The 15,791-nt window shown below is 44.2% G+C and overlaps 1 protein-coding gene across 3 annotated transcripts in view; it reads left to right on the plus strand.

Annotated features, from left to right (window-relative positions):
* SPSB1 (splA/ryanodine receptor domain and SOCS box containing 1) overlaps nucleotides 1-15,443 on the plus strand; it is a 39,154-nt gene extending 23,711 nt beyond the window's left edge. For 2 of the 3 annotated variants that reach the window (XM_075027323.1, XM_075027325.1), the window contains exons 2-3: nucleotides 8,755-9,583; nucleotides 13,293-15,443. In XM_075027323.1, coding sequence (XP_074883424.1) covers nucleotides 8,890-9,583; nucleotides 13,293-13,420 — 822 coding nt within the window. In that variant the 5' untranslated portion in view covers nucleotides 8,755-8,889 and the 3' untranslated portion in view covers nucleotides 13,421-15,443. Of the gene's footprint in view, nucleotides 1-6,748; nucleotides 6,819-8,754; nucleotides 9,584-13,292 lie in introns of those variants that run through there. The other variant, XM_075027324.1, reaches the window with a different exon arrangement.
* The last annotated feature ends 348 nt before the right edge of the window (nucleotides 15,444-15,791 follow it).

Genomic DNA, 15,791 nt, shown 5'->3' on the forward strand with positions numbered 1-15,791 from the left:
TACTTTACTATTATTTGTCCTTTAAGGAAAGTCTCCAGCCCGACATAACTGTTATGAAACAATCCTTTCTGCAATACACTATGAAGTATGCTCAGGCATGTGGGATGGATGAGAGGTCATGGATTGTGCCGGTGGACAGAGCCATTATGTCAGTATGGTATGCTGCTCTTAGTGCTGTGCCTGTGAGTACGTGTTAGTCATAAGTGGGAGAGGCTGTGGAAGAACACATGTTATGCTGTGGTTCTGAAGACTTATTAGGGAAGAGAGTCTGTCACTTTAAGTACAGGGTTTGAGTGAAAAGGAAAACTTAACTCCAAATATTTGACCATTTTAAGACTTGATGCCCACCGAAGATGGTATTGCTAGAGCAGGCAAATGGTTGGAATCTGCCTCTGAGAAGCTATTTTAAAGAGCCTTGAGGAAGCATTGTGCCTTGTCTTTAATATGCAGTTTGCATTCATAAGGTACCTGGGAGCTACCTTAGGTAGAGCTGTAAAGAGTCTAGTGACCTTTTTGAAACATCCACTAAACTTCCTCTGTGAGGAAAACCAGCTTGAATTCACTTTAAACGAAAAAGAAATACCTTAGTTTCTCTGCAACCAAAATTGCCACTTATAATTAGCCTTTAATAGGAGAGAAGATCTCTGGCAGGAACTTGGGGAACTCCTTTTGTCCGACTTGCTTCCATCATTACGAATACTTTGCAAAGTAACCTCTCTTCTGTTGCTTAGTTGTATTTTCTGCTAGATTATGCAGCACTGCAGTTAACAGGAACTGTCTGGGTGCATGGACAGTGGAAACTTGCTAAGTTGGTTTCTAGTAGGTGGCTTAGTTGAGAATGGGTGGCTGTTGTTGTTACTTCAGGTTTTAGTTTACTCAGATGTGCTGCTCTGAGTAACTTCAGTGCTTTGCTTTAGAGAACCAGACACTCCATACCTGGTGTAAGAGGGCGTGCTGCTTCATCACACTGCCTTTCAACATAGCTAGAAAACTTCTTCAGAAACTGAATCATCCCAAGGAGAGGATTGGAGTACTGTGTTTGTATGGACAAGCTGTTTCTTAGGGGTTACAAGTCCTAGCAGTATTGTACAATGATATGCTCTTGGCTTCCTTGGACAGAAACCTTTTCTGGTGTGTCTCGGGGTGGGCATGCTTATGCTAGCTGCCTCATGTACAGAAGAGCAGAGCTCGTGGTGTCTGCTTAGTAGATGAATGAGGCTGTTTGCTTCGCAAGGCAGCTTGTTAACTTTGTAGTCTAGTTAAATCAAGGACTGCCAAATAGTAAGTGCGGTGTTCTCCCTATCCCAGGCAAATCTTGAGCACAGTTACTTGTCAGGGGCCTATTACTCCGCTGGAGGGTTTTCCTTTTTGCTGTTTGCTGGGACACGTGCCATCTTTCTTAATTCTTTCTTGCCCAACCTCTTCTGACTGCAGTTTCACTTTCTGTGGAGGCCACTTAGCCCTGCCAACAGTGAAACCTGCTGAGCCAAGCTACTTCTGCTCTTCGGTAGGTGGGGCTGAGGAAGTTGCCCCTGTGGCAACTCTCTGTAGCGCAAGACAGCAGTGAGGCTGGCGGTGCTGCCAAAACCAACGCTCTGCAATGAGGGTTGCCTGCCCAGCTCTGATCTAAGCAAAATTGCAACACTCCAAAACTAGCTCTAACCACGTTGTTGGTGCAGTTGTTCCTGTCATCTGTTGCTGGTTGGTCTCTGCTAACACAGCACTGGGAAACTTCAGCAGTGTAGGTGAGCTTACTTTTTTTTCCCCAAGGTTGGATCAATATTTAGTGGGGTGGGAAGGGTGCTGAAGCCAGAATGCTGGTGGAGTGCTTGCATCTGTGCTGGATGGGGTGTTACAGCTTTCCTGTGACCACTTTCTGGAGTAGGCAGAAATACACAGTGCAAGTAAGGTGGTATCTTTTTGATGCAAAGAATTAACACTAGGGAAAATTGAGTGTCCTGGTTCTTTGGGGCTAAAGTTTGAATGCTATTTGAGGCACGTGAGTTCTTCTCTCTCCACCCCAGTTAGGATGTTTTTGTAGCATTGCCGATTCATCTTGGCTTTTAGCTTGGTTTTACACAAGGCCTACGTGATCAAGAGATCTGTTCTCAGCACCACCAAGGGAGGAAGGGGAAAACCTCTGGTGTTGAAGCAGCTTCTAGAGATCATGTTAAAGAAGGGCTAGAACTGTGAAGGGTCTTTGGGGGGGGTTTCTGACATACTATTTGTGCACATATCTGAAGGATGTGAAAGGTGACCCCGGGTAAGCTGCTGCCAGCCAAAGTTAGTCAGCAAGCTAGGAGTAGAGTAGCTCCTGTGTCTATTGGCTTGTGGGGATGAACATCCAGCCCAAGAAAATGGACCAAGTTTCCTTAATGTTTTTCTAGTAAAATCATGGAAACCTGAGCAAAACTGCAGTGAGCTTTTTTAGTCTCATTTATTAGTACTATCTGGGATCCTTTAGTTAAGCTTTCCAAAGCTGTAAGCAAGTAAATGACCACGTGCAGAATATTTATTTTCTTTCCTTCTCCTGAGGTGTTTTCCAGGCTGGAAATCTTTAGGGCAGGGGTGTGACATTGTCTGTAGAGCACCCAGAGTGTGCTAGGTGTTTAAAGGTCTGGCCTCTTATATGTAGAAGTACACTTAAATATTGGGGGGGGAAATAGAGCCACAGTAAGCCATCTTGAAGAAATAGACTTAGAGTAAAACTGGATCAGGAATAAAGGAATTTCAGAGCCTTCATGTATTCTTGTAATTGATGTTCCAGACAGGTGTCCTGTAGGTATTGAACTGCAGAGCAAGGGAGGACCTAGGAGGAGCCATGGGTTTTCTGAACTAAAGTTATCAAATGTTTTGTAAGTGTTTCTGGTTCTTCTTTATGGCAAAGTTTGTAACTGAAGGAGAATGGTTTGCCAGTATTCAAGCTCAAGAAAACAGATGTTTTCAGTGGCTGAGTGCCTTGCAGGTGCTTAAACAACTGCAGGCATCTTCAAGTAAGTTTGTTTGGTTTTTTTGCTTTCCCTTGTTTTGGAGAGCATGCTTCTAGAACTCATTATGCTCTGGATTTTTCAGCTGTGAACCATCGATGCTATACTAAGCCTCTGGCATCACTTTGGCAGCTCAGGAGTTGGGTTGGTTAATGGAACCAGCAGTGACAGTGACTCTTGAATGGCTAGTACTAATACTTTGCCTTTTGTGCAGATTTTGGACTGGGACTTTGAGGGCTCTTGCTGCTGTGCAAGTTGCTTCCAAATGGAGCTGAAAATCTGCACAGCAGCCTGTTAAAATTCCTATGTCACTTTGAGATGTAGCTACCTGCAATAACCTCCCACTGTGTGATAAAACTTGCATGGGAACAGCCTTTTGGCTTCAGATAAAACAATGAGGGCATCTGGGGTGAGTATTCTTTGGCTTAAGTTCACTGTATTGATAGCTTGGATTGCATTTCTAGTGTGTGTTCAGATGAGGTGAATGGGTTTGAATGCCAGCATAGGTAGAAATGAGGTGAATTGTCTGAGAGCCTTGATTTGAATGTGGATGACTGTTTTTAATCTAGCTGTGTGAATTGTGGAAATCTAAGGGGCACTCTTCAGCCTCATGTTTGCAAGGTGCTCCTCTAGGTTTTGGGGCACACTAGGGAAGTAGTTGAAATCAAGGTTTAGTTGTTTGATTCATACTGGGGGACAAAATATTCTGCTGTGGATAGTTGAGACTGCTACCTACATGACATCTGCCTAGCTGAGTTCTTAGCTGCATTTTATGAGGCTCACTGCCAGCTGAAGGAGGTATATGTGGCCCTGGGCACAGAGTATGGCTCTGCTCTGTTGTACACCGCATTTTGGTGAACTAAATCAAGATGACTGCCTCAGCTGGAGAGGTCTGTGGTATAGGCAGCTATTTTGCCTGGTTCATGTCAATGCCTAACCAGAAGTTGGACACCAACTCTGCCTGCCATATACATTCTTTTCTTTGCAGAGCTGTGTGTTCTCCCTATTCGGCAGCAGGGAATTTGATACCTTCAATTGAAATGTCTTTGTTGTCTCCTGCCTTGATCTATCTGTAGCAAGCAGTTGTTCTGAAACCTGGCCTATTTTTCTAGTATGGCAAATTGCCTCCTTGCTCTGAACAGCTAAACTGAGGGGAGATCTAATTCTCACTGAAAATAGCAGTGAACATTTTTCTCTGAGACTCTCTTACAACTTCGTTCCAAAGCTTTTAAGCCTGGAAGGTTAACAATAAAACTGAAAATAGCATGGGAGCAGAGCAGAGCATCATGGGGATGAGCTTTATGTTTATAAAGCAGAGCAGAATTGCAGCAAGCCTGAGCTGTTGATATGATAGATAAAAGCCCTTTCAGTGCTTAGATTTGTACTTAAACTTGTAACAGTTCAAAGGTTTTGAGGTAGCTAATTCTGTGGCATATATTTTCATTTATGGCTGGCTGTGTCTCATATCAAGCTGCCCAGAGCATTAATCCATTAATTTAAGAGGGTAAGCTTTTCTGTATCTGTCTTGCTGAGGGAAAGTGCCTGTACTGTCTTGTGCATGAAAAGGCTTTTCCTTTTAAAAAAATGAGGGCATAATTGTGCTTCTTGACTGTAGGGCAAAATGCCACTCTGCAGTTCTAGACCAGGCTAGTGCCAGGAACAGTGGAGCCGACTCTGAGCAGGAATTGTTGTCTTGCCCTAGTAAGGAGCCATGCTGCACTTCAATCCTAGCATATGGTGCTCAACATCTGGTCCGCTCACACTCTATAATCAACACCTTTGTTCCATTCTTTTTTCTGTCTTTCCCCCCTTCTCTTCTTTATTCTGGCCATTGTCCTTTGTCTAGTGTTAATAGGCTGCCTGGGAAAAGAGTCATAACCAATGCAAGGGATGCATGGTGCTTGTGTTCAGGAAAGGCTGCTTTCTCTTTGGAGCAGGCAGTGAGATGGTATCCTATCCCGTGTGTTTCGGAAGTCCTTCTTTCACTGTAGTGATGATCCCTTTCTGGTGCAGCAACCTTGAGAGAAGTATGATGAAGCTTATGTTGGTGAAAGGTAAAAAGTCATAATGAACGAGGTGTTGTTTTGCTAATGAAGAGCGGAGAATTGTATTCTCTTATTTCTCTTGAGCATTTTGTGCTTCAAAGCAGTCTGCACCAATACTCCTGCAGTCTGCTTTGTTTTGGTTCTTGCTTCCTATGCAGTGTTCTCACAAGTACTGTACAGCTCTTGGGAAATCTCTGCCTCTCTTTCTTCTGCCAGTGTTTTGTTCCTTTATTCTAATCAAAGTTCCAACAGCTGAATTTGCCTGTAGGCTTCCAAGTGTGCTTTAGCCAGTGCCTTGTTGACAGCCTTTGTCCATATGCCATAGGCCCTGGGAATGCCAGGTAGTTCATCTGGTGCTTTCTGTAGAACGCAACATGATTCAGTTCTGTTTCAGCAGCCTGATGGTCTTTATCTCAGCCCGAGCAAATGACTTGCACTGAAACTTTTTTAAAAATATTGCTTCTGGTCAGCATTAATATTCTTTTCCCAGGGAAGACACCTGTTAGAGTGACTTCAGAAATCTCTTCATAGCAGAGTTGGTGTCAGCTTTGAGGTATAAAACTGAGAATTTGAGTACACACAGGCATGAGGGCTTAAAGATGGGACAGTGGGATGATTGGGAGGAACTGCTGTTCAACCCTTGAATAACTGCATGCAATAAATGTGCTGAGTTGAAAAAATATATCAAGCAACCTACTAGGTGGGTCTGTACGACTTGTTGTAATGTTGTCACAAAGTCTCTTGAGGAGAATTACAACAGTGTACTTGAACTTCTACACCAGCAGCTCAGCTCACGTCTGTATTGGCTTGTCCTTGGGATCACTTGGTTTGAGATATTGCTGTTCTTCAGGCTTACAGAGCAACGGAGCCTGTGCCCTTGGAGGCTGGGAGCCTGTGTGTCATGGTAACACTTGGGCCCAAGCACCTGAGCTGTGGGGTAGAACAACTAAATGTGTTGGGAGAGGGTGATGTACTGGCATCCAGTGACCACTCAACTGGTTTTGCTGTTACTTGCTTGTTTTCAGCTGTTGACAGCTGGCTTGTGTAGTTCAGGATTTGTTTTGATGTTGTGGATGGGACTTATTTAGCTTGCAGGATGTCTCAGTTCTATTACTAGCTGATAATGTGATTGGACTGTATTTAAATGGCAGTTGTTTAATGAACCGTCTTCTGTCTGTCAGTGCTGTACATCAGAGGTCCCTGAATAGTTTGAAATGGCTATGCTGCTGCCTAGTAATGTGCATTGGGATGTGACTTTTAAAGAACCTCAGGCATTTTCCTCTTCATACTTGAAAAAAAAAAAGGAGGGAAGGGAAGGAAAAGAAAAGTAGTCTTGTCTCTTGTTTTACTTATAAACTACAAGATTTGAGCTCACTGTTCCAATGGCATACCCTGGACTAGTACTAAAAACCTGTAGGGAAGCTGGTGAATTGATCCCTAACTCGGAGCACACGGGAGTCTTCCCTGTCACCTTCTAGCTGAAGCTTTGTTGCTTATGTCCAGTAACCTTAATTTTAAACCAGATCTGATTCATGCTCTATTTTCTATGCCAGATAAGGTCCTTGGTTGTGAGTAAGTGTTGTGACTGTAACTGGCAGGAGCCCTGCATGATTGCTTCACTTCAGGAAATGTTAAAATAACACTTTTTTTTCTTAGAAAGCTAGCTCGCTCCCCTCCCACTTCTAATTCTCCTAATAGCTGCCCCCAGTTTGGCAGCTGTCTTAGTGTTGTTTGTGTTGCTGAGTGAGAGCAGAGACACTTCGGTGGATGCAGTGCTGGAGGAGAGGTATGCAAAGTGAGCTAGTATCTCTAGCCAAGCTGGCTTAAACTTTTTAGAGGTTTCTCTGAAATTTGGAAGGAAAACTGCTCAACTGTGAGAAGCATCTTGCTCCTCCCCCTGGACTCTGAAGCTGGGGATTTTTTTCCTCTTGGAGAAAAGAAGCTGCGCCGACTGAAGCTGCTCGTTTGAGACAAATCATACAGCAGGTTTATCTGCTCTCTTGACTGTAGTAATTCAGTGGGGCTAATAGCTGATGGAATGGGTGTACCCCAGAGGCTGGACCGAGCAGGTTTTGTCTGCTGTTTTGGACTTGCAGTCAGGCCTCCAAGGTACTTAGCAAAGCTTTAGCAGGGTTGAAGAGAATAATCTCCTCAAACCTGTATCAATGGCTGCTAGCTGCTTTGCCAGCTGATCTGTGGAAGGTTTGTAACTCTCCAGACAGAGAAGCGTTCATTTTTATTGCCTGGCTCCTACCTTGTTTGAGCGATGCAATGGGGAGATGGTTTTTGTTCAATGCTTTATTTCTCGTTTGCAACTGTTTGTGCTGAGGGAAGAAAAATTATTTATGGCTGCGTAACAACAATGGGCAATACTTGGGTGTGTCTGTGCAGTATGTAGCCTTTATTCTAAGGGATGTTTACATCTTAGGGGTTCCCCAAGAACTTTCGTTTACAACTGTCAGCCAAAAAAGGAAGGCTGGAATTTAGTTGTCTTTACCTAATGTCTGTCAGATCTGGGAGCACTGCAAAGGAAGCACTGGAGTACCAGCTAGGAGAACATTAAGTGCCAATCTAGTGTGTTATGTGAATAAGCTGGTTTCGACCCTGGAAAAACATTGCAGGTACTAGACCTGTTTGTAGTGCCTGTTCTACTTGCTGGTCTAACCGTGATCTTCTTGAGCTAGAACACAAATATATCCCTGCTGAAATGCAGCCTGCTTTCCTTTCCCTATAGTGGAAGCTATACTTAGGAATGTTTTGCATTCTGAAGGCTAGTTTCAACCTCTCTAGAGCAGCAGAGGGAGAAGTTTATTCAGTAATGCCCCTCTTTCCTGCTAGGGACAGGTCGGACTAAAGCTTTGCAGAGCAGATATCCATATAAACCAATCCCTTGCTACTGGTCAGCTGGAGCATGTTACTACAGGGTCCAAATTCAATGCAGTTGTAAACTCAGGTCTATCTTTGAGAAATTGACAGAAGCTGTTTGGACTTTTTCTCGGTATTAAATGCCTCGACTGTTTTGGCTCCACTGTGGATAGCTGTAGAGATGGCTTTGGCAGGAGAAGAAATCCTCCACGGTGGTTAGAAGGAGCTGGAGCAGTGAATACTGGTTAGCAGCCTGGGCCTTCCCTGGGATGTCTTGCTCAGCCTGACCTTGTGGTATGAACTGGGGGGTGGGGGAGGCAAAATTATGCTTATACAAGACACTGTTTTCAGTCCTTCTACCAACTGAAGACAATCAGGAAAAATTTAAGCATTACTGTCTACTGTGTTCTGAGTCTTCTGCCTTGAATAAACTCTCCTCTTGAATTTTCCAGCCTGAACAACATATAGGTGATCATGATGTGAAAGTAAGTTTTGCTGGAGGCAGCCTAAATAGAGATGTGCTCTCTTAAGGTTTAGTGATGCGGTAATAAGGAGCAGTGCATTCACTGTAAAGAGATGAGCTTTGGTGGCTGAACCTGTACCTTCCTTAGACAAAGAAGCAGAAATTCAAATGCCTTTCTGAAGGGGGCATTAGAAACTTACCTACTTAATCATCTATGTGCTATCTCTGCTATGCAGGGTATAGTGCATAAGTAGTGTACGTGACCCTTCCTTGCTGGTGGAAAGGAAGGACAAGTTTTAATCTGTTTATCCTGACAACTCTGCTCTGTGAATGTTGCATATAAGGCTGTATGTGCTAATGTTTAACATCTCTTGTTTTTCTTTCCATCCATTAGGCAATACTGACTGGTGCACATCTTGACAAGGTCTCCTAGCAACCTTTTCTGTAGGGCTGAATGACAGCAGGAGCGGCCGGGTAAATCGATGAGCTTGCCTTGGGAGCCTATAAATAGGCAAAATCAGAACACACGATGGGTCAGAAAGTCACAGGTGGGATAAAGACTGTGGATATGAGGGACCCTGTATACAGGCCATTGAAACAGGAACTCCAAGGACTTGACTACAGCAAACCCACACGTCTGGACTTGCTGCTGGACATGCCTCCGGTATCATACGAAGTCCAGTTATTGCATTCATGGAACAACGATGATCGCTCGCTGAATGTATTTGTGAAAGAGGATGACAAACTGATATTTCACCGGCATCCGGTGGCTCAGAGTACAGATGCCATCAGAGGCAAAGTGGGCTATACACGAGGACTGCATGTGTGGCAGATCACGTGGGCAATGAGGCAGCGAGGCACACATGCTGTGGTCGGGGTGGCAACAGCAGATGCCCCTTTGCATTCAGTAGGGTACACGACACTTGTAGGAAATAACCATGAATCTTGGGGGTGGGACCTTGGGCGCAACAGACTGTACCATGATGGCAAGAACCAGCCAAGTAAAACATATCCTGCCTTCTTAGAACCAGATGAAACTTTCATTGTGCCGGACTCCTTCCTGGTGGTTCTGGACATGGATGATGGGACACTGAGCTTCATTGTAGATGGGCAATACATGGGTGTTGCGTTTCGGGGACTCAAAGGGAAAAAGCTATATCCAGTGGTAAGCGCAGTGTGGGGACACTGTGAAATACGGATGCGCTACTTGAATGGACTTGACCGTGAGTATAATTCCCTGTATTTGTTCTAGCAGCACGGGTCTGTGTGCTACTTCAGTGCAGGTGTACTTGACCATCCTGGGGAGGGTTTTCGTTTTTTAGAGAGGTGAGGATTTCATGGCAGCAGTAAGATTACTGGATACAGCTCTGAATCCTTAATGGCTAATTGAAAAAGGTCGTCTGGCTGTACACACGTACTGTTCCCAAGGCCCTGCAGGGAGCAAGCAGGGTTTGGGGAGGTAGTATGGTGGGAGAAGGTGATGCCAGTCATCTGTCTAGGGATGACAAACCTTTCTATATTGCTACCAAAGTATCAGTAGGAATGTCTTTCTGACAGTTGCATTATTGGCAATGTAATCCTGGTGTCTTTTCATAGGAAACGGTCTCTGAGGGACAATCACCTTCCTTAAATGGCTAATAAAGGGACTTTTAAAATCCGTTGCAGGCAAGAGCGGGAAGATCTGTCCCATCTAAGGAGAGATTCCCTATGTAAGGAAATGGGAATGTCTCATCTTTCAAAAAAGGAGCTCACTTCTCTGCTTCTTTCAGGGCAGGGTGTGCTCATTTCTAGCATGGGGCTGGATATTGTAGCCAGCCCAGCTTGCATGCCAGGCCTTTTACTAATAGGGACATCAATCTTTAGCTAAGCTTAGTAATAAATTTGGCTGTCCAAATGTGCTAAAGTCTGTTATCTCTCATAGTCAGAAGTTCCCATGGGGCTAGACTGTGACTCAGTCCTCTGGGTAGGGTGGAGGAGAGAGGTGAAGGAAGTGGATTAAAATCTGGATTTATGTTGTTAGTGAAATAAATTTGGCAGTATTGATATGAAAAGAGTAGTGTTTCCCCTGCCTTCCAGAATAGTGTCTGCTGAAAGGCCGTAGCATACTGGGTTCTTTTATTTGTGCTTAGAACGTGTTCTAATGCTGGGCCAGCAATGGTAAACCCCTGGCAATGGTGACATATGAGGTACAACAAAGCTGACGCTGGGCACCAGAAGATCTGAGCTGTCGGAATAACCAGGAAAGCCTTGCAAAGGGATAGGAGCAAAATCCACAAGTGCTTTGAGAAATACGCTTCAACTCGGCAAGACCAAAGAGAGTGCTCTTGGCAGAGCACTTTCTCACCAAAAGAAAGAAACCTAGCTCATTCTACCACAACAGCTTACAGAATGGCAGCAGCTGCCGTAACCAGGTTTTTCTGAAGGGTCAAAGCCAAAATCTGCAGCTCCCCTCAAAGCCAGCAAGTCCGTGGAGTTGTTGGCACAGAACTGCACTTAGCAAGGAAACGGCCACCTCCAGTATTGGATTTGGTTGTAATGTGCTCTCAGCATAGGACTGAATTGTGGGCGTAAGGCCAGGAATGACGGGATGCTATTTTGGCACAGATAGAAAGGAGGTGTCTGGCTCTAACCACTTCTGAGCATTCAATAGCAACACTGTCCAGTGATTGTAGTGCTTGTGAATGGAAGGAGGTCAGATATGTGTGTGCTTTCTCTTTTGGTCTCAGGGTCTCTTGTCAGACTGGGTTATCAGTGCAAACTAGAGGAGGATAAAGTCCTTGTTCTTAATCTCTGTGGGAAGAAGATCCTCTCCTTTTAAGGCCATTAAACTGGAATGTATTTCTTACATTAATGTCTATAGGCTTTGAAAGTCAGGACCTCTTGTCCTCTGGGATGCTGGGTAGATAATACCTCTGTCCCAGCTATCTCCATACAGAGCAGGAAGAATTGGGACAGACTTTGAATACACCATATTTGTACCTCAGTGGTTTAAGAATAAGCTACGTTGGGAAGTGCCAAAGGAGTGCTGCCAGTAATAGGCTTCTCTGGCAGCATCACAGCCAGAGCAGAGATGTGCAGCCTAGCTGTAGAGACCTGTCCCTGCAGAAGAGGCAGCATGGATCCTGAAGTAGGTCATGAGCAGGCAAGACCAGCAGTACCTTGGGCTGAGTGCAACCATGTTTTTGCTTGTGGCACAGAACATGCATGACAAATGGTAGGGCTTGGCAAACAGCAGCACTGCCCTGACAGATCTGTTGGCTCTCCACCCAGCTATCAGTGCAAAAGAGATGTGCATATAGGGGTAGGATTCCTCAGGAATAATTAATGCTTGCAGCACGGGGAGAACTTTGGGGAACTGCTAGAAAAAACATTCCACTGCAACTTCCCCTGGAGCCAGGTAATAGCTTGTGATCCATGGCAGGGAAGGAGGCGGGGGGAAATAGGGCATTAGCTCAGCTCTGGCTGTTAACTTTAGGAGGGGACAGACCAATTCAAGCATGTGTTTCCTGACTTTGTTACCAAGTCTCTCCTCAGCTAACAAACTTTCCTTCTCACAGACCTTTTGCCAAAAATTAGATAAAAATTAGCTTTCTCCACTTTTCATTGGAAGTGTTTCCTACATGAAGCAGTATGACTGTTTACTTTTTCCAAAGTAGAATCAAGAGTGGTCTGATCAGAGGCTACTGACAACACTCTTCTGTTTGAGTTTTTCAGTGTTAGCTGTTAACTTTGAACCTGGAAGGAAGGGACTTGTATCCGCCTTATTGATGGAATGAATTCTGGTAAAAAGGCAGTAACATGACCATGCTGAGAAAAACTAAGCTTTCCCTCTCTCAGCTGCTTAAAACAGCTGTATGAACAGTTAGATTAATTTGGCTTGTAGTAGTGGAAGCTAGAGCTGTTGGCATCTGTCAAGGTTCCTGAAAGCTGCTTCTCAGCCGAACTTTTCCATTCCTGTGGATGTCTTTAGGTGTCTGTGTTCAGCCCGCAATGTCTGTAAAGGAAGCTTTCTAATGGAGCATGGTGAGCCCTCAGGCTATACAGGATGTCCAGTTATCTGCTTAATTTGGGATGTCTTTGTGTTAGCTCTCTCTTGGGGGAGGAGAAAGCCCTTAGGCTTGAATGCTGTGTAAAGGTGAGCTTTGTCAGACTTAGCAACAGAAACTGTGAGCAACTAATCTGTATCTTCCTTCTGTGCAGCTGTGATACGTTAACTTTGGCTTTGACCTTAGGCCCCTGTATGCTGTGAATGACTCTTCAGCATCAAAGGGCCCCATACCCCATTCCCCAAAAACCAGTGTTATCTTCTTCAGTGTTTGTAAGTACAGGATGAAAAGAAGATAGCCAAAGGCTCGTATCTTTCCCAGGTTTATGACACACAGGAGGGAATCCTCTAATGGAAAATGTTACAATACAAGTAGCAACATGAAGCTTTGACGGATGGCTTTGTTCTTCATGGGAAGTATGTACTAAAAATAAAGGGGTTGACAGCTGTTATCCTACTATAAGAGATGACAAATGGTACTTTTTAGGTACCCATACCACATGATGCTATCAGACTGTTTGCTGCAGGCTTTTACTTGAGTGAACTTGGACACTGCAGTGTCCAAAAACCTTTGTAAGAGGCACAAGCTAGAAGATGTGTTCTGACTTGAATGAATGCTATTGCAGAGGGGGAACTTCCGTTAGGGGATTCTAGTATTTTTTTGTTCACATACATGTATGGCTTAACCTCTACAGAAACATCATGCTCTGCCTGTGTATTTAATGAGCTGCAGTTGCTGATATGTGAATGCTAAATGGCTTGGGTCCTGCAAACATGCCAGGCATTAGCTTTTCTTGCTCAATCTTTTCTGGGGGATTTTTAGAACTAGCAGAATGAATGTTTAACTTGTGGGTTGGGATGTTAATGTCTTGGGTCTCTCTTCCTAGCTGAACCACTGCCTTTGATGGACTTGTGTCGGCGAGCTGTGAGGCTTGCTCTGGGCAAGGAAAGACTGAATGAGATCCCTACACTGCCACTGCCAGCCTCCCTCAAGAGTTACCTGCTCTACCAATGATCTTCATGTTCAAGGATAGAGAGTTGGAACCAAGGCAAAATACCAGAGCTGACCCACTGAGCAATGGGTTCTCCACCCTTGTGTCATCGCTACTGTTGGAACTCCTTGGCGAAAGTATTCCTGCCACTGCTTAAGTCTCCATGTGCCCTTATTGGCAAGCTCTCAAGTAATCCTTGTTCCACAACTGAGTGTTTTGTTCTTTGGAGGTCACTTCCCCAACACGCTTACAAAAAGAACGTTTACAGAAGCTCTGGGCTTCCCTGCTTCTCCTGAGAAAAGGCTGTACTGCATCCTTTGGGTTGTAGAGCCTAGGAGTGGATGATTTTTCTGTACCAGCTAAAGAGAAGAATGCAGTTTGGGGGGAGGGAAGGCATTAGGAGTGGGAATCTTAAGATCAGGTCCTAAGAATGGAAAGGCACAAGGTAGCCAGCAGAGTTGGGAAGAGTCTGGAATACCAAGAATTAATTGCTGAGCTTTTAAAAACCAAAAAAAAAAAAAAAAATAGAACCCCAAGCCCTGAAACACCAAAACCAAGCACCCTTCTACCAGAACACTTATTAATTTGGAGAAGGTGGTTATGTCACTGATGTCTGTATCTCTGCCAGGGCTTCTTACCAAGTTCTAATGTTATTTCATAGAGTGAATCCTGTGTTCTTGTTTATCACCATTGCTGTTTCAGTTCTCCTGCTCCATTCTCTGTTCTGCCTCTTCTTAGTGGGTTTGACTCAGTTGATTGAGCAGTCATACTGTATCTTCCCCTGCCCTCTTCTTCCTGACTTTTAGTCTGGGATCAGGGGTTCCTTCCTGATGTGGGGACAGGGAAGGGACGAACTTCTCCTGCAATAGGGTGAGACGGGCTGTGTGAGGTGAGATGTGTTACATGGCTATAGGTCCTGCTGTCTTAGGTCTGCTTTCTGTGTAGCCTGTTCCATATTAAGGCTTTAGAGAAACATACTAATGTGTTTCTGTAATAGCTCTGCCAGGGAATTATCTTCTTAGATAAGCTGCTTAAAGTCATCCAAACCAGGCTTTGTTCTGTCATAGACCATCAACATAATCTCCACTTAACTATGCAGCAGGAATAGTTCTCTGTTTCTTGCTTGGGGGTGGGAAGTTGTCCCAGAGAAGATGGGTCCCAGTGTGTCACAGTGTGGCTGCAGAAGTACCATCAGCTGATGAGAAATCCAGGAGGTGATTGCTGCAGAATGTGATTTGTGAGACTTCAACAGAGGCCAAGGGGGTGATCTTAAGGCACAGTAAGAAGAAACTGAACCTCTCCAGAGCTGGGGGTGGGGATGGGAGAGAACCGCAATAAACAGGACAAGTGATTCAGGCAAAATCAGCACAACCCAAATAGATTTTCGCCTCAGTAGCCAAGTAAAGAGGATGACACTCCTTTACTAGCAGGGGCTGCTCTCTTGACCTCTCCACAGGTTACTATGCTGCCTTTCTGGGGTTATTTTGCACATTTCTTTGTCTTGAAAAATGTTTGTGTGGTTGGTTTTTGCTCTTGAGTTATCCCTTCAGTTCTGTGTAGGTACAAATGAGTTTAGTTGTTGAAAATGTTAATATATATATTTGTGGTGTATGTATAAGAACATGTTTTAAACAGCTGCTGTAGGGTACCTTTTTTAAAATAAACTACTTGCATAGTATATTTTTTAAAGCACAGAATTGGTGCCAAGACTGGGTGGGGTGTGATGTGCCCCTTTTTTAATCTAATATTATATGTTTTGTTGGTTTTTTTTAATGTAGGGATTTGTACTAGTTTCTGTTATGGGGTGGGACACAAGAAAATTGAGTGTGTATGGAGCCCAACTTGGTTGCCTTCAACTTCAACCAGTGTCTTCCAGAAGTCTGGGGAAGCAGCTGTGTTCTCCCTACTTCTAATGCTCTTTGTGCTCCCTTGTTTCCATCTCTTCTCACTTCACCAGTACGTTGCTTTGTACAGTTTTAAATTCTGACTTTCTATTTTATGACTGTAGATAATACTCAGTAACCTAATAAACTCTATTAAGTATTATTTGATGCTGGTTTTTATTTGCATGAAATGAGCAGAGTTCTTTATATCTAGCTTCTACATGAATGGTGAGCTTATCCCAAGAAGCCAGCCCAAACAGGTAAAGCAAGAGCTGTTGTGGCTTTGTCTTTTTGCTTGGAAGAATAACAATTTAAAGCTGGCATCTAAAAGGTATGTACAGGTGGAGGGCACACTGCAGCTATTGCTACAGGGTGGTAGGGTGTGGTAACCTGAGATAGTTGTACAGCTGTCACTAGTGCCTAAAAATGGCTATTCCAGATGGAGTTGAAAAATACCTGTGATGAGACAGCAGCCTTGGTTTCCTAATTTAACTGACTTACTATGCTATAC

This window comes from Buteo buteo, chromosome 5 (assembly GCF_964188355.1).
Source record: "Buteo buteo chromosome 5, bButBut1.hap1.1, whole genome shotgun sequence".
NCBI classification, from domain to species: Eukaryota; Metazoa; Chordata; class Aves; order Accipitriformes; family Accipitridae; genus Buteo; species Buteo buteo.